The 25,049-nt window shown below is 37.2% G+C and overlaps 1 protein-coding gene across 7 annotated transcripts in view; it reads left to right on the top strand.

Annotated features, from left to right (window-relative positions):
- Positions 1 to 25,049, top strand: part of HS2ST1 (heparan sulfate 2-O-sulfotransferase 1) — a 168,816-nt gene that overhangs the window by 122,664 nt on the left and 21,103 nt on the right. For all 7 annotated transcript variants that reach the window (XM_070267352.1, XM_001494558.6, XM_005610449.4 and 4 more), the window contains exons 2-3: positions 10,325 to 10,563; positions 19,890 to 19,975. In XM_070267352.1, coding sequence (XP_070123453.1) covers positions 10,375 to 10,563; positions 19,890 to 19,975 — 275 coding nt within the window. In that variant the 5' untranslated portion in view covers positions 10,325 to 10,374. The remainder of the gene's footprint in view (positions 1 to 10,324; positions 10,564 to 19,889; positions 19,976 to 25,049) is intronic.

The raw sequence follows: 25,049 nt of genomic DNA, 5'->3' as shown, positions 1-25,049 counted from the left end.
TACTAGTCAATGGAGCACCAGATGCAGTTGTTGAAGTGTGAAAATAATTCAGCTTTGTAGACAGTATTGGCATTTCTTTCTTGATTTTGAAAATGTTTTAATCTTCTTGATATGGTATTTATTTCAATAATCAGAGCACATCTATTTTAACGGCGCTTCGGACTTCTGCTAAAATTTAAATCTCTGAATCTTCCTGCCAGTTTAATATCAAAATTACTATTTTAGCTGGATTACAAAACTTACATATAATTGAGTCCATCCTTTTGTATTTTTCCTCCAGTATTTGCATTTTAAGAACAATTTTTGTGTCTTCCCTGAATAGTTTTACTTTCAACTTCTTCACATCTTCCACGTGATCACATCCTTGTTTTTACTTTAAAAAAGAAGGCTAGCAGAGATTTATTTTAATTAAGTGCATTCCTTAGTAGTAAGGCCCAGTTATGTGCTTTGTGAAGTACAAAACTCATCAAGCCCTCAAAAAGCATTCCAAAGGCATATCAGTAAGATGTGAAGCAAGGATATATGTCTTACAACTGCTTTATGTGTTAAAGTATACTAAATATGGATATTTAAAAGTGGACAGTGTGGTCAAGAAACACTTAAAATGTTTATTAGTAGGTAAGCCCATGATCTTGCAGTGATGTTGCAGGATTGTTTTTGGCTGTAATGCACACATGTTATAGATATTGTTGGTCAAAAAGATCTTTAGATCAAAGGCTGGTCTCAAAATTCTGTTTTGATGTTCTTTATTTTTAACCCTATGCTTTGCCTTCATGATCTCATTCACTCCTTTGACATCAGCTGGTACCTTTGTGTTGTGACTCCTAAATTTCTGTCTTTAGTCTTCAGCAACCTACACATTACTACTTGGATGTCCCATGGGCGCCTAAAACTCACTATGTCCAAAAACTGATAGTCCAGGTTTCCCTCACACTAACCCTGTGAGTGTATATGGAATCAGAGTTACATAATAGCCTACTTTTCACTTGGTCTTGACCCCAGATGTTTGCCTAGGACCTCATTCTCCATTAAAATGCCATTCTGATGTTTCTGGAAATCTTCCAGAGATGTCCTACAAGTGTTTAAAAAAGGGAAAAGTAGAATCCCCATTTACCTCCAAGCATCTGCTGGGTCACCATTTTGTCCACTGGGCAAGCATCTCCTGTCAAGTATCATTGTCTCTGCTGCGACTCTAAAAGGAAATGTCAGAAAGTACCAGAGCCCTCATGGTGCCAAGATTGATTCCATGTAGAAATGGAGAAAAGTCTCATATTCCCCATCCATGTCATGCTTTATCACTTGGTGAATCTGCTTTGTGTGCCTGTGTGAGGAGATGGCTAACTATACACCAACTATTCATGCTTGCCCTCTCATAGTATGTATTTATTGCTCAGAAGCAACTGCCTACGCAAAGACTAAATTTCTTATAACCACCCTTGCACCTAGGTGTAGCCATATGACTAGTGTTTGTCAAGATGGTGAAGAAACTACTGTGTATTCTTCACTCTGTCTTCCGTGTCTGGTAGCTGGATGCAAAAAACTTTGAGGTCTTGGGGGAATGTGAAAGTCACAAGGAAGGAGCCTGACTCCTTGAATCATTGTATAAAAAGCCACCTACTATCTGGGAACACTCACACTGGTACTTGAACAGGAATTAAACTTATGTTGTAGTAAACAACTAAAATTTTATTTATTCTAATAGCTGATGTTTCCTTAAATAGTGCCACTTTGTATTACGGAGCCCTTCATTATAGCAGCTCACTTATCATTTTCCTGCATTCGCTTTCTCCGAAAGCTCAGACACATGGATATATGGCTATCCGTGGGGCTGGGAGGGAACAGATGCCATATTACACTCTCCAGTCCAAATCTTTTCTGCTGTGCTGCTTTCTTTACTCTATCTTCCAGACCTGTTAACCTTGATAGTATTCTTATATAAATTTGAAATAAAAGCCCTTATGAAAATATACTGTTCACCAGACCACCTACATAATTAATTTCTCAATTTGAACTTCAATGTAGATTTCCAAATATCCTGAATTCTTTTCTTCTCCTGCCGCCAGTCCTCAAACACAGGGAATGGCTCCATCCTCTTCCTCAGTGTAGAAGCTTAGAGACAATGCCTTAACCTCTTCTAATTCCCTCATATACTTTTTTCATCTAAGCTTTTATTCTGTTAACTTACCTCCTACCAGTCCCCAAACTACATCCTTATTGCGCTTGCCTTCAGTTCTTAATCCTCACTATGTCTTCAGAAGGCCATTAATACTCAGCTCTAAGGGATGTCTCTCTATAAGTGATGCCTCATGGAGTCTTGCATTGTGGAAGTCTCGTATGTGCTGTTACTTAAAACTCTTCAAAACGCCTCTATGTTGCTTATAGAAGTTGCTCTCAAAATGTAGTCAGTGCATCTCAAGGTCCTCAAGACCCTTTCAGGAGTTCACAAAATAGTTCACAACTATTTTCATAATAATTTTAAGTTGTTAGTTGCCTTTTTCACTGATTGACTTTTGTACTCATGGTACAAAATTAATGGTGGTACCACATTGTACTAGCAGTCATTGTATTCTTTATCACCTTGCACTTACAGTTACACACACACAAAAAGCCATTTTTATCTAAGAATGTCCTTTTAAAGCAGTCAAAACAATTAACTTTATTACATTTTGACTTATTTAGTACATGTCTTTTTAATATTCTGTGACAAAATGGCAAGTACACAAAAAGTGTACCGAAGTAGAATGGTTGTCTTAAGGAAAAGCACTTGTGGTGTTGAGTTGCAAGCCACTTTTTTCTTGGAACATTGTTTTTACTTGAAAAAACGAGCAACAAACAAGCTGTGTTTATTCAGACGTGAGTAGCTGGCAGAAATTTTCTTAGAAATGAACAAAGTGAACTTGTCACTTCAAGGAAAACAACTGACAGTATTCATTGCCAGTTATAAAATTTGAGAAAACTTGTATCTGCCACCACGAGCGTGTAGCTTTCCAAAACTTAGAGACTTTTCTGATGAGATTGGTGGTGATATAAGGAATGTGATTTTTTTTTTTTGGAGATGTATAGCTAAATGCTTTAACATTTGGAGGGTCTGCATAACTCTGTGAACCAGTATGTTCTAAATGACAGTATAAGGTAGGTCAATATAAGGATGTATGGGGGGCCAGCCCTGTGGCCGAGAGGTTAAGCGCTCTCTGCTTCAGCAGCCCAGAGTTTCGCTAGTTCAGATCCTGGGCGCGAACATGGCACCACTTGTCAGGCCACGCTGAGGGGGCGTCCCACAACTAGAAGGACCCACAACTAAAATATACAGTTATGTACTGGGGAGATGTGGGGAGAAGGAAAAAAGCAAAAAAAAAAAAAAAAAAAAGATTGACAGCAGTTGTTAGCTCAGGTGCCAATCTTTTTTTAAAAAGAAGAATATATGAAAAGTTTATTAATATGGTTTTATATAATATTGCAACTAGCCTTTAAGAAAATAACACTTGTTGAGTTTTAGTATAGTGTCAAAAAAGAATATTATCTGCAAAGGCTATTAAAATATTCCTTTTTCCAACTGTGTATCTGTATGAGTCTGATTTTCTTCATGGTCTCCCACCAAGTAATATAGGTTAATATTTTGAATGGACAAGCAGGTATGAGAATCTAGTTGTCTTCTGTTATGCCAGACATTTAAAAAGATATGCAAAAATATAAAAATGTCACTCTCTGTACCAAAATTTTTTTGTTTTGGAAAAATAATATTTTCAGAAAAATGTTATTTATGCTAACGTGTTTCATTATATTATTTTTTAACGAATTAATAAATATTTTTTGTTTAACAATTTTCATTTCTAACAGGATATTGATCCATATAACCTACATGAACAAAAACTCGTTGGGGTCCTCAATTGTTAAGCACATACAGAGGTTCTGACACTAAGAAGTTTGAGAACTGCTGACTTAGAGGATATGGTTCACATTCTGAGGATAGTGATTGAGATACTGTGGATCTGGCCTGTGCCCACTTGTCTGCCTCCATGTTTTGCCTTGCCCTTACCCCTTTCCCATATTCTAAGCTTATCGAGAATCACTTTTAGCCCTTAAGTGCACCATGCCGTATTATGCCTCCAAAGGCTTTGCTCATGCTTTGCCCTCTACCTTGAATGCCTTTCTGTTTTCACTCAGAAGGTAAAAACACCTAGTGGGCTCCTTGCTGCTGCTGGACAGGGTTGGGAATGGCCTCATTAGACTGGCTGATGGTGAAAGTCGTGACTCTCCACTGTGTTTTCTCTGACACCACCAAATAGGGAGGAGTAGGTGCCTCTCGTTACTGCTCTGTGGAGGTGGACGTCCAAGTTCCTTGCTTGGTCCTCCATTGACACTGTGGAGCTGCCTCGTTACCTACTGCCTGGGATAAAAATACTGGCTCCCTGCTTGGCCTTCTCTGACACCAGCCATCAGGAATATTGGGCATCTGGTTGCAGCCTTGTGAGGGGGGTGGATGTCTAGGCTCCCCGCTTGGCCTAGCAGGTGGAAGTGGGACCGCAGTTTTTTCTGTGGAGTTTGACTCAAGTAGAGTGGTTATTGTCTGAAAGTTTTCTGTCTTGCTATGCTGTCCTTTTCCCGATCCTTTGGCTAGAGAGAGCAGGCTTTTGTTGAGATTTTTTTCGTTTGTGCCTGTTTGTGGGTTGCCAGCATCTACTGCTCCAAGTCTGGGATATATGAGGCTAAAAGAAAACATAGGGAATTCACCACTGTGTCGTTCCTTGGTCCGAAGGGCCCTAACTAGTCTGCCTTCTTCTCTCCACGTTTTAGTCTTACGTTTGTCTTATGTATAATGTCCAGTACTTTTAGTTGTGTGTAGTGGGAGGAATAGTGAAACATGGTCCACTCCATCTTCCTTGAAGTGGAAGGTGATAGCAGCTCTTTTTTATAGGATGTTCCATGTAAACATGTTTGTAAGTTGTAATGATAACACATCTATCCCTTGTTGAATGCCTAGAAACCACACAAAGCATTTGCTAGTGTTTAGAGTCCAGCCTTGAGCCTTCCGTATAGAAATTTATTTTGTCTCAGTCCCTGTGGTGATTGAGTTCAAGACGACTGATTCAGGCTAAAAATATCCCTAACAAAATGATGCATATGATCAGACAACCAATTTATTTAATTCATAATGATTGCAAAATATTACTTCCCTGAGGATCAGATAGTGTTCGGCTGGACAGTGCGTTCACAGTGAGTGGTGCTGAAGGAAGAGTGCACTAAGTAGCCTCACAGTAGCTTTCTTTTGGTGCAGCTTTGTTACTTCCTACTTCTCATTGTGTACACATTTTATGGGGAATAAATTATACTTCACAACAGTATTTGGGGACTCGTATAACTCAGGATTTATCCCTAGAAAATGCTAAGAATCCACTTTAATTCAGGTGTTTGATAGCACAAGCTCTTGGAGCCCAGCATATCTAGCTCTACAATAGGCATACTTGCCAGGGAGTTCTGACAAGTCAAATTTTCTGCCAAGGCAGCCTCACCCATAGACATTTCTCAAATAGACGCTGCCACTTTCCTCTGTGATTTCTCTTTTCCTACAATCCTTACTTGTAAGTAACTTCTTTTTTCTGTATAAGTACTAATACCTTTAGGCTGTTTACTATCAGACCTTGCTAATAGGAGGCCCTTTCCTTTTAGGAGTAATTAATCTGGGGTCATGGGTTCCCCCCCCCACAATCCATGGTTGAGCTCTAAGCCAAAGCCTTGAAATATATGTTAGGGGCCAGCCCGGTGGCACAGTGGTTAAGTTCGTACTTTCTGCCTGGGATTCGCGGGTTCGGATCTCGGATGTGAACCTACACACCGCTTATCAAGCCATGCTGTGGCAGGTGTCCCGCATATAAAGTAGAGGAAGATGGGCATGGATGTTAGCTCAGGGCCAGTCTTCCTCAGCAAAAAGAGTAGGATTGGCAGCAGATGTTCGCTCAGGGCTACTCTTCCAAAAAAAAGAAAAAAGAAATGTACAAGTCAGCCTTTCTGGAAGGAGGGTCCATAGTTTTCATCATGTTCTCAGAGGAGTCTATGACCCAAGAAAGCCACTAATGCATATTTTTGTTCCACTCCATTATGCACATATAGTTTAAATGTCTTATAAGCCACCTTACCTTATTATCTACTGAACTCGTCTTATTGTTATTGCCAATTTCTATGTTTTCTTCCTATAATACTGGATATTAAAAATTCAGTCATTTTTTCCTTAATGTTCTTTGCCTTTTATTTATTATTTGCCTGTTATCTAACTATCTATATATTTTTACTTTAGTATGCAGAAGTTTCAGTATTTGAAGGCAAGGCAATTTATTGCTCTTTCCTTTTGCTATTTCTTTTATCTTTTCAGCCCTAAACTGTTATCCACAATACAGAAATCCCACACATTTTGAACATTTGTGAACTGTTTATTTTCTGCTGAGACCATTGCAAAGCTGAGGTTCGGCACGGGGAGGGGGTTATATTCATGAGTCCTTTAATTTGTACAGAACACATAACTTATTTCTCTCTAAACTATTTAATACATAGAACATTTGAAGAGAAATGATGTTCCCCAAAATAACAATCTTAATGTTAAAAAAATTAGTCATTAAAAGATATGTTATGATTTTTAAAAAACCTTTTCTTTAGTTCTCATCAGTTTTTCTTTGTTCTGATATATACATCTTTGTGACTTGAATGCTATGTAGAATTTAGGTTGGTGTATTTAATGGAATGTTTTATTAACTTGATCATTATATTTTTAATAAATGAGACCTTTAATGCCCTGTCGATGCAGAAATAGGTAATTATTGCTATTACGAATGGTCTTTTAAAAGACTTGAGTTTGTTGATAATCTGCCACGTGGAAAGGTTCATTGCGTTGAGATCTGTGCCACCTTCAGTAGGAGCCTGGAAGAACTGAAATTGCCATGGAGTTCAGTGTCAGTCTCAGTGTTGAGCACTAGTGCTGGGGATGCCTGGCTTACCTGTAGTTTCATGACTCTCAGATTGCACCTCATGCTGTTGGCAGGCTATCCATTTTGTGGTGGTTCTGAAGTAGCTTACATAGCAGATTCTCTATAATCATTACTCAAACATGAAAAAACACTACTTCAAAATGCATCTTAAGTCTTTTAAATATACTGCCTCCATTCTCTTAAGTGCACTACAAATGTACTGTAACTAATAAAGCTTCCCCATTGACTTAAGAGAGTCTCAGAAGAAGCTGTACTAAATAAATGCAGAGCATCTTTGATAAAAAAAGAATTGGGACTATTGAATACTTAGTAAGTAAAGAATATGACCCTATTGCAAGTACCCTTACTGGTTTTTGGTTTTTTTTTGAGGAAGATTAGCCCTGAGCTAACTGCTGCCAATCCTGCCATCTTTGCTGAGGAAGACTGGCCCTGAGCTAACATCCGTGCCCATCTTCCTCTACTTTGTATGTGGGACACCTACCACAGCATGGCTTGACAAGCGGTGCCATGTCCGCACCCGGGATCTGAACCAGGGGATCCTGGGCTGTTGAAGTGGAATGTGTGCACTTAACTGCGGCACCACCGGCCCACCCCCCCCCCCACTGCCCGCCATTACTGGTTTTAAGTATTGTCACAGGAGAAAAGACATAGTAATTTACTGTCAACAGTTCTGTTACTGTTCAACTAAGATTTGATTTTATAAACAAATATTACTAACAAAACTTCTTTACAGTATTTTTATCTTTTATGTAATTTTAGGCATAACACCATGTTAATAATTGCCCTGTTCATTTAAGCAAAGTAAAAACTCTTGAAAAATAGGATATGCATATAAATGTATTATTTAAATGAGGAAAGTAGTGACTCCCATATTGTACCTTTCATAACTTAAGAAATTTTTAAAAATTGTGGGAAGTATACAGTTCATATAATTTAATATACATAATGAACCAAGAACAATGATTAATTTTTAAAACATGCTGTTTTCATGGCCCAAGTAGAGTTTTAGCACCTAAAAAAATTTTTAAATCCACAGACTAAATAATAATTTCTTTTAAAGAATATTTTTAATTAATTTATTAGCCAGTTTTCAAAGGAATTATTAGGCAGGTAAATTTTTTTCAGCAGATGGAGTAATTACAAAACCTATTAATATTGCAGTTTTTCTTGAATCATTATGTTTTCTCAGGTAAAATGGATACCCATGTATGAAATAACACATAAAATCTGCTTCATTTCCAAATACTTGATTTCAGAAAAACTCATGAAAGTAAATTCAGTGTTGTTGATTGTAGGTGAATCTTTTCAAGGCAATTTCATGCGTATCCAGGCTGCTAGAGGAGCCCTCTCACACTCTGTCAGCACTTAAATGACAGCAGCACTGTTTCATTTCTCTTAGTAGAAAAAGGAGGATGTGTGGACATAACATACCATAATAGTTTTGGACTATGGTGACAGTTTGAGGTTGTTTGGAAGATAAGATTCCTTTAAAATTATTGAATGTGATAATGTGCGTAGGCTCTCAATAATGCTTGTTGAATTTAATCTGAAGCAACTTCCAAGTCCTATGTAGGTGATTATAGTATCATTCATTACCTTGATTTATAGACTTATTTGGAAAATGAAAAATATTATGCTTCTAACATGTGGTATGTGCTTCTTAAAAGTCTACCCTGTTTCTCTTTTCTTTCTAACTATTTATTCGTAGCCTCTTTCTGTGGATTATCTTTTTCACTTGCCCCTTAAGTGTTGGTATTTCCTAAGGTTCTGCCCTGGAATCTCTTTCCATGCTGCATGCTATTCTAGATTGTCCAGGCAGTTTCATCCATTCCCATGGTTTTCCCAGATGTCTGTCTTCTGCTTGAACCTTTATTCTCAACTCTCAACCTATGTGCCTAATTATCTACCTAACATCTCCTAGATGTCCTGGGCAATACAACAACGTGTTCAACATTAAGCTCATCTCTTTCTCTCCACATTCCCAACCAACTCTCCCAAGGAAAAAAAAAGCCTATATATATATATATATATATATATATATAATGTATATGCATATACATAGAAAATATATGTGTGTCTCCTCCTGTTTTGGAAAGCTCACTGCTAATAAGCAGCAGGCCTGGAACTTTCAATTCAAGCCTTCTGAATGTGAATCCTCAGCTCAGTGTACTGTATAACGTGGTCCTCATATCCTCTGAACCAAAATTTAAGATGCATGGTCTGACAATATTTGGAGCCTGAACTTGTTATTGTAATTATACCACATTGGTTTTTCATGTCACTTTATTGAATCATTGGTATTATGGTAAGCAGACACTAATAATAGTATGTGTAATGTAAAATTGGAATTATGATAAATGCCAGAAGTACAGTATTAGGTATATATACATATGTTGCACGTGTGTGATTTGACCTAGTTAGGGAGATCAAATAATAGTTCCCTTGCAAGTGATGATTAAATTCAATATGAAGGTTGAGGAGTTCAGCAGGCAGGGTTAGGCTAGAGGGAGAATAGAAGAGTGTTCAAGGCAGGTAAAATAGCTTGCACAAAGATCTGGTGGTCAGACAGCGCGTGAGCAACTGTCTCTGTGCAAAGTAATTTGCAGTCTTGTTAGAGATTTTTATTCCCCTCATTTTTTCCTCCCCCCTCCTTCTTCCTTATTCTAAAAAATACTTGAAGCTGAAGTTTATATTAAATAGAGAGTAGTGGAAAGCAAAATGCAACTGCTTTTCTCCGTGAGTGGTGGACAGTGATTTGAATTAGCAGAGCCATGAATTTAAGGAGTAAACATAGCCAGGACTTATCTGTAATGCAACATGAAAAAGAAAAAGGGTTTGTCATGGTGTTCTTTCTGCTCTTGTTACCTACAATCACACCAGCGTTTATAATCACTGCCCTGCTACATTTTGATAAACCAGGGAGTAACTAAATCCTAAGTGATAAATTTCAGAATCTTTGCTTGAATTATAAGTGATTTCTTTTCTAAATGCATTTTTTGCTGTGAAGTTTAGTATTCCATGCAATCTGTCTTTGTGTGTTTGAGAATTAATTCCAGCTGTAGAAATTCTACTGGAATGTAAAGTGACTTTTGAACTACACTGAAGAACTCTCTGGTCTGTGGTATTCTAAACTTGATGACTGTTTATTCTTTTATTCTTTATATGTATATATATTATCCTTCGAACGTGAATCACAAGTTTTGGTCCACAAAACATTTCTTCAACTGCTCTTACCCAATTCTTGAATAGGAACATTATGTTCCAAGAATAGGAAATTATTTTCAGTGTTCTATAACTTCTTATAGTATCTTTAAAAACTGAGTTCCCCTACCTGTTTTTCTTTGCAGAAAGGGCTATCGCAAGACATGAAGTCCGAGAAATTGAGCAGCGGCACACAATGGATGGCCCTCGGCAAGATGCGGCTTTAGATGAGGAGGAGGACATGGTGATCATTTACAACAGAGTCCCCAAAACTGCAAGCACCTCTTTTACCAACATTGCCTATGACCTGTGTGCAAAGAATAAATACCACGTTCTTCACATCAACACTACCAAAAATAATCCAGTCATGTCCCTACAAGACCAGGTAAACCTCACTGAGGGAATGCATAAATGTTTTCTGACACCTCCTCACTCAAATTTTTTGTAACTCAAGGGAGTAAAGCATTTTAATGTGGAATATGTGTGCTGATCCTGATGAATTGTAAGACTCTTAGGGGAAGGGACAAACCAAACTTTTCTGTAATTTTACATTCTTCACAGTATTTGGTACATTTCCATACATATAGTATGGAATTTTGTGACTAACCTTCTGAATTTCATCTTATCTTTACTAGTAATTTATATAAATATTAGCTATAAACTCCTAGAGAAAAGGGATTGTGGCTTATATTTTTAACATAGTCTTGCATTTTAAGTTGTCAAGAAACTTTAGATAAACAGATGGATATATAATTTTATGAAATAGTTTTAAGAAAAGTGGAGGAAGTTATCTCATGAAATGAAATTTACTCAGCTCTTTAGCATTTTCTCAACACCTGGAGCTCTAAGTATAATTGTAAATCAATAAAGTTCTTAACAAATATTGAAGGGAATGGAAATTGGGCCCATGAGAAGAAAAGATAATATTTGAGAATATAATCTAGGATCAAATACCATATTGGGTTAGCCTTATTAGAAAGGTATTCGTGATAGGGTTAGAATGTATTTATCTGTTTGAAAACAGCTTAATTTGTTTTATTGTTACAGAATTGACTGTTATCTGACTATTTAGCATACGTAGAATCCTTACCCTGAAGCAAGAGAATAACACGAATACACAAGGTTAAGGTTCCCTTTCTTGCTAGAAAGCTGTTTGTAAAGGCTAATAGTCTATGGCATATCATCTGCCTATATAATTCTTGGCTCTCTGCAGTATCCCCAATTACTCTTTTTCATAGAACCGAAAAATCTACATCCGTCAGCCAAACCAAATAACTCTTCTATAAATGAGAAGAAACGTGAGCTTATTTAGCTAAGTGGGTCATAAAACTATTCATCATATAATACTGTATATCTCAAGGGCAAGTATCTTAAATAATCAGTTTTTATACAGTGTGTAGTAGATTTTAAATCTATTTGCATGACTGCTTTTCAGAATATATCTTGGTTTAAAAGGAACATTTCTTAATGCTCACATAATAATTTTAGATTTCTTTAGTAGTGTTTTTTGGAAAAATAAAGTTAACTTGCTTGTTCAATTTTTAGACTTGTTTTGTGTCCAGCATTATAAAGTTGTCTGGCAGCTAGAAGATATTTGACAATGACATCAACTTTTTTTCCATGAAATATGAATCTGCAGCAGCTTACCACATAGGACATTTATAGGCATCATATAGTGGTACATTTTCCCAGTTGCATTTGGATGAGATAAAGCTTCTGTTTTTCTTTCACTAGCTTCTTAGTTATATATAGGGGAAAAAAACCAGCGGAAGAGAAGCATAAACGCTATCTTAAAAGCAATTGGATTACATAACGAACAACACTTCAAACCTGTTTGTGTGGAGGAGAGTAGAGGAATAGTCTTACTCATTAACTGATGTGCTTCGGAATGTCAGCTAGTAGTTCAAAACCTGGTCTTAATTCGGAGTGGCTTATATGCCAAATGTTCTCTAATATACCACATTTCAATTGTTTATTGGTCTCTTGTTATATATGGAAGCACTTCTTCAAACAAGTCATAGTTACTGCTTCCCTTTCCTTGGCATGACATATTAGATAGCATTTTTATTTCACTTTCAATCTAGTAAACTTCGTCTAAATGTAAGCTTTTAAATTATACTGGATGCTTTGAAAATAATTTTTTAAATATTCCCTGACCTCCATCTTGTATAGCTTACTTTGATTTTAACACCATATTTTTGTTCTTGTGTACTATTCTCAACTGTTTTATTATTTAAATAGGAATTAAATGACCTATTTTGCTTTTCTTTCTTCTCTGAGAAATAGTTTCTAATCAGTATCTGACTCAAGTGAGACTTGAAATATGAGATTTTTATTAAATCTGCTATTGTCTCAATCTTCCATTTAAAGCCCGGTTTACTCATAAAGATATCTTAGGGTATAACAGGTACCACACTCTTTATTCCCTCACCTTCCAACCTCAGCAGTCAAGTCAGCCGAATATCTGCCTTTAGCCCCAGCTCTTTCCTAGATATACTTTGTACACACTTTACTAGACACTGTGTTAAATTGTTTACATGCTTAATTATTTCTCTCAAAAATGTTAGAGGCAAATATTTTTAATCTGGTATAAAACTATTAAATCTGTAATAACTATCCATAGTCTGCTATCTTTAGAAACAATTCTCAACTCTGCTTTTAAGTTTTCATTTATTTGTTGAGTATATAATGTATACAGAAATTGTGCTCCATTCTGCAGGGAATGCCCAAAGAAATAAAAAGCAAGACCACATATTTCAAGGAGCTTATTTGTAATTTACTTGGGAATATAAAACACAGATGCAGGAATTATGAGAACTGTTCAAAGAAAATATCAGTTTATGGTATTCTCACCAAAATGTTTAACCAAAACTGTTTCTCACCAAAGTGCTTAACCTGGACCTCATCTTGAGGAAGCAGACAAATCCACATTGTAGCACCCTCTCTAGAAGAACAGTCCTGAGCTCTTCTGGAGTGTCGGTGTCAGGACGACCAAAGAAAGGCAGGCTCGAGGGTGGGTTGTGACAGTCTTCTCTAGACTAGAGGAAACTAGAGAGACATGGAAACAAAGTGTAATGTGTGATCTCTGATTGGGTTCTGGATCAAAATGTCTGCTACTTGTTTTCAGATGGTTAAGAAAAATTGTGTGTGTGTGCATGTAGAGAGAAAAAAAGATAAACAAGTGGCAAAATGTTAACTGAATCTTGGTAAAGAGTACTCTTCCTTCAACTTTTTGGTAGTTTAAGAATTTTTCAAAATTAAGAAGTTGGGATAAAATAAGAAAATTTAGAACAAGGAGATTAAAAGATAAACATTTGAGAGTATAAGGCATGAGAAGACTAGCAAGAATGAGGTAGACTCAGTCATGAGACTATATTCTTGAGATGGGCTTTCCTCAGTTACTAGACAGGAATTGGCAGGAGACAGGTAAGCAATCGGCTCTTCTAGAAAATGAAGTTTACTCTGCCATGGTAAAAAATATCTCTACATTAGAGAACATCTTGTCTTTAAAGTAACGATGTCAAATAGGTGAAAGTGACAGCATCTTTTATGATCTTTCTTAATTCTTTTCTGTCTGGTCTGTGATCATATTTAACTCCTTTCTGTTAAGACATTGGAAATATCCAGAATTTGCATTCTCTGTAGGATAACATAGTATTTTTTTTTTCTTTTAATTCACTGTTAAGCCAACTTCTTGTCATTTAAATTAGAGATCATGGTTTGATATTATTTGATAATATATATTTGATAATCAGTTGCAGATACTGATTTTTCAGACCAACACTTTAGATGAGCGCTTCTTAATGTTTAATGTGTATCCTAATCACCAGTTAATATGCAGATTCCCATTCAGAAGGACTAAGATGGAGCCGATATTGTAAATTTCTAAAAAGCTTCCACTTGATGCCAAAACTGAAGCTTCTGGTCCTTGAACCATAGATTGAGTAGCAAAGATCAGAACGTGATTCTCAGTGGGGTTATGGGAAGATGCATATTATAATCTTCCCAGGATGGTGAGATACCTGTCTTTAAATTCATATTCCTACTTCCCCAACAAAATCCAAATTCCTCACCTACGCCCACAGGCCCTTTTAAATCCTGTCCTTGTCCATTGCTCCAACCTCTGCTTTACTAGCCACAGTGGCCTCTTGGTTCATTGAATGCACCAAGCCTTTCCCACTTCAAGGACTTTGCATTTACCATTTCCTCTTAGAGTGCACTTCTCCTGGCTTCTCACGATTAGCTCCATGTTACCCATTTAAGGTTTCAGCTTATGTGACATCCTCTTAGAAAAACCATACTTGGCCATCTTATATATCAAATACTTCTTCCAAGTTATTATGTACCATCATTCTTTCTGTATCTTTTTTAATTGCTTACTGATTTATTGGTTTACTGTCTGTCTTTTCCTCTATTATAATACAAACTCCTTAAGGACAGGAACCTTGTCTGTCTTGTTCACCACTGTATCCCCTGTGCTTATAGAACAGTGTCTGAGCCATGGTAAATACTCCATAAATTTTCTGTTAAATGAATGAAGGAAGGAAGGAAGGAACAAATGGACCAATTTAGATTCTGAAAGTATTTCTTAGCTGAGCAGAATATCATGATGGTAATTACCGGCAGAGTGAGCCCCTCTGATTAATGGTAATAAGATCTACCCTTATCTCAGGTGATTTGGGACACACACCCCACTCCCCTCCCAAAAAAAAGGATGAACAACATAGTTCTGAACTTGAGTGAAGATATTATGCTCTATTGCTGCTGAATCTTTCTTATATTTTATCCAACTATTACTCAGTTTTTCTCTTTGTGTAGAAAGCTTCCTCTCTCGTTTAGTCTCATAAAACTACCCACGGCTGTGCAGTGAGTGTTTATTTTAAGTATATGCATGAGTAGGAGTTCGGTATATAGTAATTACCCAAGTTAATCGCAGTATTCATTGAATAGGTAGTAATTACAAAGTTGGAATTTGGCCAGGATGTTCAGGATTACATACCTACTTTTAGATAGTGAAACAGTTCTTTTGTGATCACAGATAATCATAATGTTGAGATTAATCTGATTAAGAAGGTAGGTCTAGATAAGCTGTTAGTGAGACGGTACTGTCTTAGCTTTTTCTTACAGCGCTGGTTCAGGTGTGATTCAACTAGCAAATAAGTCACACCACCACTCCTTTCATTGCTTGTGTTTTCCCTAAAGGTCTCTTCTGATTACTTGCTAGTCTGACTTTGCTTGAGTTATAAAATCTGACAAAAATCACCGTTTAGGATCTGCTCCAGGCTAGCCATAAAAACATCTCTTTTCATGTACCATATCTAAGTACTACTTCTGAGACATCCTTATGGTAGTCTATTTCAGTCAGAGCATGGAAATTCTCTGAATGATGTCACTATGGTGACTTTATTTCTTCTCCCCAAGCTGGAGTTTTCAGTGTCTCCGTGACTCCATTTGATACTAGTAGTTTTGCTCCTTTTTGCCTGTCACTTTACCTTCCATTAGTTCCGAGTATGGTCAGTAAGAATCCACAAAATGAACAGAGTAGAAGCTTGCTCAGCTCATCTTCACTTCCTCCTACTCTGTATTCTGTAGCTTGATCTTGAGGTCTTGGTCAGAATGCCCCACTGCAGAGGAAAACCAGAAAGAAACAAATGGAAAGACAAGGCCAGTGGTACGGGAGAGATGAGAAGACAGAAGATGAAAGAGCAGGAACTGCAAGTAGATGGTGAAAGGGAAAAATGGAGATGGAGAGTAGAGACAGGGACAGCTGTTCAAAACTTGGCTAAAGGGAGAAGTGGCTAAATTAGTACATTGAAAAGAAAACTTTAAAAAAATGCTGTTCCTCAAAGGGGGTTGTTCCTTCCTTGGAGATGAGTTTTGAAGAAGAGATTAGAATGGTATGGAATTTCGGTGGTATGTAGATGATACTTCTGGATGCTCAGACTCTTCCCCAGATTAGTGTGAACCGCCACTGGAACCTTATTGGCATCCTTTGTTGCTTAGCACTGTTTTCTTCCCTATAAAGGGAAGGTAAATCTCAGAACAGCAACTTTTGATTTATTGCAAATTGTAAATCAGCCACAGCTTTATTAGTGAGACTTTAACATATTGCCTTAGTTAAATGTTGATGACATGAAAGAAAAAATACATATGCATATATATTAAGTATATAGCCTTCAGTATTCTCTTAGAGATTAGAGAAAGAGTCTGTGTGTTTTGGAGACTTCAACAATAATAGTGTGTAGAGGATTTAAATGCAATATTAACCCACCTGAATTTACCTCTGAAAGAATCGAGGAAATAAAATTCCAAGTCCTACATAGACGTTTTGAGTAGATCTCTTAGTTTTGACAGGCAGTGTTCAGCAAGCCCTGAGGTTACCCAACACAATAAAGAGGAAAGAATAAGTCAGCAGTCATGGTTGAAAAACTATTGTCCAATGTGAGAGTAGTGAACAAAGCAGATTAGAAGTTGAGATTATAATGAATGTAATGAGAAAAATAAATAGTTGAGAGAGCTTTATCAGCAGAACTTGAGATCTTGGAGGTCGAGGAGTTTTGAATGCCTGGATCTCAGGGGTTTCCTTAGCAGTGGATAAAACCTGAAATTCTCAGTGTCCAAGTTTGTTGATCAGAATCATGATACAAATGACATCTGCTCTCGTTTCCTTTCACATCCTTCTGGTTTCCTCCCCCTTGTTTAAATTGGACAACAATAGGTTAAAGAAATTAGCCTGTGGTATAGTAGGGTGATTGGACCAAAATCTAAAGTGTGTGGTTCATAAAGAGTACAGGATATCCCCGGTCCCTTCCACTTCTAAAGTGATGACTCTCTAAACAAGAGAGTTTGAGGTTGGTGACAGCAGTGGAAGAGTCATGCCTTGTTCCGTTCTCTGCCTTCACCAAACTCTTCCCTGAGTCCAGCTGGAGACACAACCATTTTTCTTATTCCATTAGTTTTTAAACTGTGTTTCTTGAAATGCTTTGGTTCCAACGTGTGTCAGGCATCACTCTGTGAGGGGCTGAGGAGGCAGGGCTCATTTTGCTCATGTTCCCCTTCTGTTTCATATATTGCAGTAGCTTATAATCTTTAAAAATTTTCTCTATTTCAGTGTAGTTTTTTTCTATATCATAAAAATAGTGAATATGAGAACATATCCTTGCTGAAGAGCTTCTGTAGGCCTCAGCCCTCCTTGGCAGGCGCTATAAAAACAAGCTTCACATGAAGAAAACTAAGAGTTAGCTCCTGGGCCTACACATGCTGAAGCTTTGCTCCTCAGTGTGGCCCACTGCCCTAGCCATCATGTGGAGACTTGTTAGAAATGCAGAATCTTGGGGTTGCCCCGGTGTTGCAGCAGTTAAGTTCGCACGTTCAGCTTTGGCGGCCCTGGGTTTGCCGGTTTGGATCGCGGGTGTGGACATGGCACCGCTTGGCAAGCCATGCTGTGGTAGACGTCCCACACAGAAAGTAGAGGAAGATGGTCTCCGATGTTAGCTCAGGGCCAGTCTTCCTCAGCAAAAAGAGGAGGATTGGCAGCAGATGGCTAATCTTCCTCAAAAAAAAAAAAAAGAGAGAGAAAAAGAAATACAGAATCTTGAGCCCCACTCCAGACCTACTGAATCAGAATCTGCATTTTAACAAAAGTCCCAGATGATTCATTTGCACATGGAGTTTGAGAAGCCCTGCAGCAGGCTAGATAGTGTCCAGCTTCCTGGGCTCTTCACCCCCGACTGAAGGACACACACTGGATGAAGTGTGTCTGTAGGAGGGTTTAGTTTAACCTTGACTGTCCTTAGGAAGGGTGGAAGAGAAAAGGATACTTGAGGTTTGTAGCTAACTCTTATTCCTGCCTGACTCTTTCAGCACAGCATTCGCTAAGTTTGTGTTATAATTCTCTCTGACATTTGGCTTACATAACACTATGTTCTCAGCCTTCAGTCCAGCATCTCCTTTCATTTCCCTTTTGCACCATCACATCCGTATTAAATCTCAGCATCTGGAAAATAGAGCTGAGTTGCTAATATGTCTTAATCACCATTGAACCATCACCTCCCATTCCTATTCTCTTTGGCTTCTATTTCCCCCTCTTCTTTGGCTGAAATACTGGAACTGATGTTCACAGAACCAAAGGCTTATATGAAATAATTTACCATTAAGCGGCAGTTATAAGGACTTTCCATATTCAACATGTAAAATTTTTTAAGGATTCAGCCTTTGGGTTATCTAAATTTTTATTTTCTGTTTCATTTACATTTGCCATTTGATATTTTCATTCTATTTGGTGGCTTACTTGAAGAATAAATAGGAAAAAACATGAGAACCTCAAATCACATATTTATTTGGCTCTTTGTTTTGGTAGGGAAAAACTGTAAATATCTGCTAAAATATAATTATGTATTTTCTGCAGCATTTTTATCTACGTTCAATTTTCAGATTTTATTTTAAGGGGGGGTGTGTGTGTGTAAGAGAAAGATAATAAGATGAGGTTCATTTCATTTCCCTTATAAAAACTTCATTTTTTCTCTTAAGATATGAGTTATTAATGCTTCTCCTAAACAAATAAATTCTCCCCGAACCTTCCGTTTTTTTCTGGTTCACATCCTCTGACATACGGCTGCTTCTGCTGTTTCCCTACTCTGCTGTACCAATAGGCCTTACCCAGGGGGCAGACACCATCATTCATTGCTGTTAATGTATTGACTAATCTGGTAAGAAGTGCTCCAGAATATCTCCATGTGACTAACTCTATTCTAAAATGTAAATGAAAGATTGATGAATTGTCAAAAGTATGCACCTGACGGTCTAGTGCTTTGGAGTCTGAGGTCCCGGCTTGCAGAGACTTTCAGGACAGGTTTCCCCACTCCTTGCCCCCCAGCCTCTACTCCCCCCGCCCCCCAGCATCCAGCCTCCAGAAGAGATTCTAACTACTTGCCGTTTATCAAGCACGGATTTGCTTATCAAAAGTACACACCATTTTCATTTGAGAAATTGCGTATCACTGCTTTGCTGCTGGTGACACTTAGGTTTATTAAGTTCTATATTAACCAGTTTTTAAAATATATTTACGTGTAAAGATTTTTCATATTAATTAACCTTTTGTATAGTTTTAATTCCAGTAAATTAAATAGTAATATTTAGATATTTTAAAAATGTTTACCTATGTCACATCTCTAATTTTATTAATCTTTTTTTATCAATAAGCTTATAATATCTGCTGGTAGCTCTTTCGAGTATTCTGATAATCATCTTTTCTTTAATCATTTTGGTTTAAAGATTAGTTAATTTTCATTTTCTTTGTTGAGTCGTCACTAATTATGAATTTTTATGAATAACAAGTCTCTGAGAAGAAAACAGATCTGCATAGACTGTCCCTACACCTGAGTGCTGCCGCCTCAGCGTGGTGTTGGTGCCCAGCCTCCTCTCACCCACAGAAACGTACTCACTGCACAGCATTCTAGACGATTGCCTTGTGCCATCTTGTCTTCAGGATCCTCCTTCACGCTCTTCTGAGTGTGTGACAGTAGCTCTCTCTATGACGAAATAGTAAATATCGATCACACTCTGCTTTCTTCAGTTGAAACTGTTTCTAGCTCTGTAATTATCAAACTGATGTGATTGGTTTTAAATGCCTAAATGGAAATTATTTTGCTATCATCAAATTTCATTTTCTTTCAATTGTACTTAAGTAATGAGTGTATTCTCCTTTTTTAGGTGCGCTTTGTAAAGAATATAACTTCTTGGAAAGAGATGAAACCAGGGTTTTATCATGGACACGTTTCTTATTTGGATTTTGCAAAGTAAGTTATACCTGAAATGACACAGTAAAGAATGCTTTGTACTTTAGCAACCTAAAAAGGAATAAATTCGTTTAATTATGATTTTTTTAATTGAGATAACATTAGTCTATAAAAATTATGATTTTGATTTTAAAAAAATGTACTAGCTTGCCTTTGCGTCTTTTAGGCATGTAATTTGAGCCTACCTTCTAGTGTTTTACTGCCCTCTAGTGTTCCTAAATTGATAATTGTCATATTAATGTTAGAAATTCAACACAATAAATTTAGTTACTTGTCATTATTACATTTAGATTTCTTGTACAACCAAATGACACTATTTTAGGAGAGCCTCAAGTTTTAACCTGGAGGCCAAGCGGATCATGACTTTACCACGCCATTGACTGAGAACTGAGAAAGCAAAGAAGCCATCACTCAGTTATTAGCGTCCCAGGGTGTCTGCTTCTCAGCCAAGACACAGTGAAGTGTACACTTTCCCTTGGTCTTTGTTGGTTTAGCTTCAAAATTGTGATATACTTAAAAGAGACGGTTTTAAAAATAGTGATTTTCCTGAAACTAGAGATAAATTAACTCATTTTCCATATTTTTGAGAGGAGTGGGGTCAGGGTATTTCTACCATAATTGTCTCAAGAAAAGTTCATAAAACTACAGGCCCGCTTTCGGTATCAAGCAGTATGTGGCACCCCCTAGAGTCTGTGCCACATGAAGTACTAAGCAGAAAACGTCTAAAGGGATATTCTAAACATGGGTGGCTTGTGAATCCATTGGAACGTTTTTTGTAGCACATAGAGTACCATTATAGTAAAACCTCAAATCCAAATCTTTTCCCTCATAAGATTTTGCCCTAACTTCAAAAACATTAAAAATATATTTTTTTAATTATTTAAGCTTAGACATGTTCTCTCAGTCATTTTGTTAGCAATCATGACTTCAAAGTAATACACCCTTATGTATTTGTCAACTTTAAAGAGCATTCTGTGTGACATTTGAAAATTAAATTGATATCCCATTGTCATTTTAACTTGTTAAATTGAAAAAAAGTTCAAGTATTACTGATTCAGATTGATAATAAATCTTAAGTTTCTTGAAAAGCTTCTAATTGAAAAGGATTTTCCCAAATATTACTTGCATAAAATAATATATTCTCATTTCTGGTTCCTCCTGCAATACTCAAGATCTTTCAGTAAAATGGTAGCTTTAAAGTTAGATGTACATTTTCTATAAATAATTCATACTGCAATATTGAAAACATTTTATGGGCAGCTTTAAAATAAACTAATTATTTTTTCTTTGCAGAGGTAATGAACCAATTTCATAAACTTCATTCATATGCATATTTTCCCTCAGGGCTGCATTATCCTTCAATTGAATGTTTGTTACCCTTTTGCCTAGATGATTTATTTTTTCCACACATAGCTTGGTTTCTGATACTTTGGGTTTTCATTATTAAAATAATATATTGAGTACTTTTGCTTTTGGCAAAAGTCTTGTACTTAGAATGAAGCTCTGGTATATGCTAGGGGTTCTTGCAGTTGAAAAAGTATAATACTTCTTGAAAAGATTAATCTCACTTATTAAATACTAACATGAACGTTTAAGGGTTTGAATATTTTCATATCAGTCTCATGTTATTGGAAGTGAAAAGTATTGAGAAAATTTTTAATAGACTTTTACAGGATTTTAAACAAATACCTAAAAAAATCAACTAGAGGAAATGTATTTTCATGTAGATAGTCAAGAACTATTGTAGATGTAATTAGTGTCTTTTAAAATAATTTTTGGTTTGACAGCCATACTAACCATGAATGAGTAAGGAAGAGGAAAGAAACATCACCTTACCAATTTTTAAAGTACTTTATTCTTCAAAACATGTTCTTGACTGGTATAGTACTTTGTGGAGTCCATTAAAATACTGGCCTTCAGGGGGCCAGCCCAGTGGCACAGCGGTTAAGTTCATGCGCTCCACTTCTGCGGCCCAGGGTTTGCTGGTCCAGATCCAGGTGTGGACCTAACACTGCTTGTCAAGCCATGCTGTGGCAGGCATCCCACATATAGAGTAGAGGAAGATGGACACAGATGTTAGCTCAGGGCCAGTCTTCCTCAGCCAAAAAAGGAGGATTGGTGGTGGATGTTAGCTCAGGGCTAACCTTCCTCGAGAAAAAAATACTTGCCTTTAGAAGAAAATGGTTGAATTTGGTGAAAGAAATATTTAATCACATAGCTTTTCAATTGCCTTAGCAGAGACACTAAAAAGAGTGGAAATCCAGGAAGTGAGATAGAGAAATAAAAAATGAAAATTTCTTTCTAGTTTAGACTGATCACTAAGAAGCATGCATTCTATCTGTAAGCCTATGTCTACTCAAGCTGTGTTTTGGTTATATTTATCTGGTTTTCTTCAGAACTTTAGAATAATAACAAAAATATCTTTTTGTTACATATTTTCATTTCTATCCTGTCTTACTCCTTTTTGTCTTAATCCTATTCTTGATTTTTTTAGCACATTTCCTACTTCTTCCCTCCATTTTTCCCTTCAGTGTTCAATTACTGTTTTGTTTTCTTTTTAATTGGTGGACAACAACACAATTTTTAAATGATAAAGTTGAATAAGTTGTAGTTCTTGTCCTCGGTGAGTTCATTGAAACCCCGTTTTTTCCTACAATTATCAGTTCATGATGGTTCATTGTAAATAGTGAAAATGTTACAGATTACCCTGCCTTTAAAATTCAAGCTACTCACTTACCAGCAGCATCAATTATCCCCACTTTGATTTTCTTCAAATTTTACCAAAGAAAAACATTACAGCATCTCTTTCAAAATCCTTTTTCAAGAACACTTTCCTTTATAATGAATAATGTGTACCTAAAAGAAAACTGTTTCGATTCTGGTTTCGATCAGACTCTGCTGAGATGTTTTATGATCTGGCTACCCTAAGGGTCACGTGTCAGCAGCTGTCTTAGAGATATTTGGAAATCATTTCTGATGCCTGGGTGCCTTTGTGGTTGTCCCCAGGAATAGCCTGGGTTTTCATCGCTGTCCTTTTGGTGTCTCCATATCACCCCTGTTGTCTTTTTCAGAACAATTGAGGTGAATCAGTAAAGAATCAGATATGTCAGGACAAGAAACAAATACCTGAATGCTTCACTAGGTCTGAAACAAAGTGACAATATTTTTGGCTTAAAGAGAGTTTCTTAGTATATAGATTCATGTGAGATTGTCCCTTTCGTCTCGTACTTCTCTGCTGAACCAGTTGAAGTTTGCACCATTTCTACAACTTGCAACAAGTTTGTCACAACACCGTGGAAATATGTTAAAACTTACTTTAATCATTGCAGGCAATAGGTGAGAGTTGCCTTTTCATTGACCTTGTACTGCTAGCTCTTCCTACAGCACCGATCCTGCAGGTGGCTAAGGAGCAATCTCTCAAGTCAGACAGAGCTGCATTTGAACCCCCCAGTTCCTCGCCAGCTCTGCGGTCTCAGGCACCTTACTCCAGATCTTCAGTTTTCCCATTTGTAAAATGAGAAGAATTAAAGCAACTACTTCGTGGGTGGTTGTGAGGATTAAACATGATGTGTGTGAAGCACATCGTTCTGTGTCTCACACAGAGCAGTGTTACGTAAAATTCCGTCTTCTCTAGGTTACCATGTTGTCTTACTGGTGTTTTTTTTTCCTCCCTGTCTGAATCTGTGCTCACCCTTCTTATTCCCAACTCTTAATAAGGCTTTGCTCAACACTGCCTTTGTCTACATTATTCTCCTTTGGGAACTTTACCCATTTTCATTTTTCAAGACATGGGAGCAAGAAGTTAGAGTCATTGTGTTCAATCTTCGTCTTCACCACGTATGTCTAATCAGTCACCAGGACTTTTGAGTCTGGCTTCTTTCACTTAGCATAATGCTTTTGACGTTCATCAATTTGATGCATGTATCAATAGTTAGTTCCTTACTGAGTAGTATTCCATGGTGTGGATACACCATAATTTCTATCCTTCACTAGTTTCTGGATACTTGGGTTGTTTCCAGCTTTTGTTGATTATGAGTAAAGCTTCCAAAACATTTGTATATAGGTTTTGTGGGGACATATGTCTTTGTTTCTTTTGGGTAAAACCCAGAGGTGGGATTGCTGGATTTTATGGTAACTCTATAAGACACTGCCAAACTGTTTTCCATAGTGGCTGTATTATTTTGCAGTCTCACCAACAGTGTATGAGAGTTGCAGTTGCTGTGCATCCTCGCCATTATTTGGTGGTGGTAGATTTTTTTTTTATTTGGGCCATGCTAATAGATGAGTAGTAGATTAATGCCCTTCTTTTTGTTGAGGAAGATTCACCCTGAGCTAACATCTGTTGCCAATCTTCCTCTTTTTTTGTGTTTTTTGCTTGAGGAAGATTAACCTGAGCTGACGTCTGTGCCAGTCCTCTTCTATTTTGTATGTGGGTCCCTGCCACAGCATGTCTGACTAGTGGTGTAGGTCCATGCCCAGGATCCGAACCCACGAACCCAGGCTGCCAAAGCAGAGCGCGCCAAACTTAAGCACTACTCCACGGGGCCAGCCCCTGAATGCTCTTTTTAAGAGATAAATAATTACTTTAAAGATCATTTATTCACAACATTATTACCAGTGGAACCAACAAATACCAACAGGTCACTCACTGTTTTTGAAACAAGATAATGAGAACTTGGCGCTAGAAGGATTTGAAAGTTTCTATGAACCCTTAGGACTAAGAGAGACCAGTATAAATATATATAAGATATCAATATCCACAGTGAGACTGCTGCATAACTGGAGTTGTTAAATCTAGTATGAAGCAGAAATCTCAAAGCATGGTGCTTCCCAGAGGCTAGTCAGCCCTCTTTCAGCTTCATCATCTTCCATTTAGGCTTCATGTAGCCAGTTGACAGGTTCTTCTCAAATGTTCTGAGTATGCACTTGTTCTGTTAACCCTTCTTGATGTTCAGTCATCAATCCAAGCTATAGAGTGTGGCTCTAAAGCAGTGAGCCTAGTTTGTGTTCCTTGCCTTGTCAAACCACATACACTGACATGGCGAGAATAAGGATCCTAAAATCCCTTCTTACC

This window comes from Equus caballus, chromosome 5 (assembly GCF_041296265.1).
Source record: "Equus caballus isolate H_3958 breed thoroughbred chromosome 5, TB-T2T, whole genome shotgun sequence".
NCBI lineage: Eukaryota > Metazoa > Chordata > Mammalia > Perissodactyla > Equidae > Equus > Equus caballus.
Note: the sequence above shows the minus strand (reverse complement) of the source record. Positions and strands in the feature narration are given on the sequence as shown.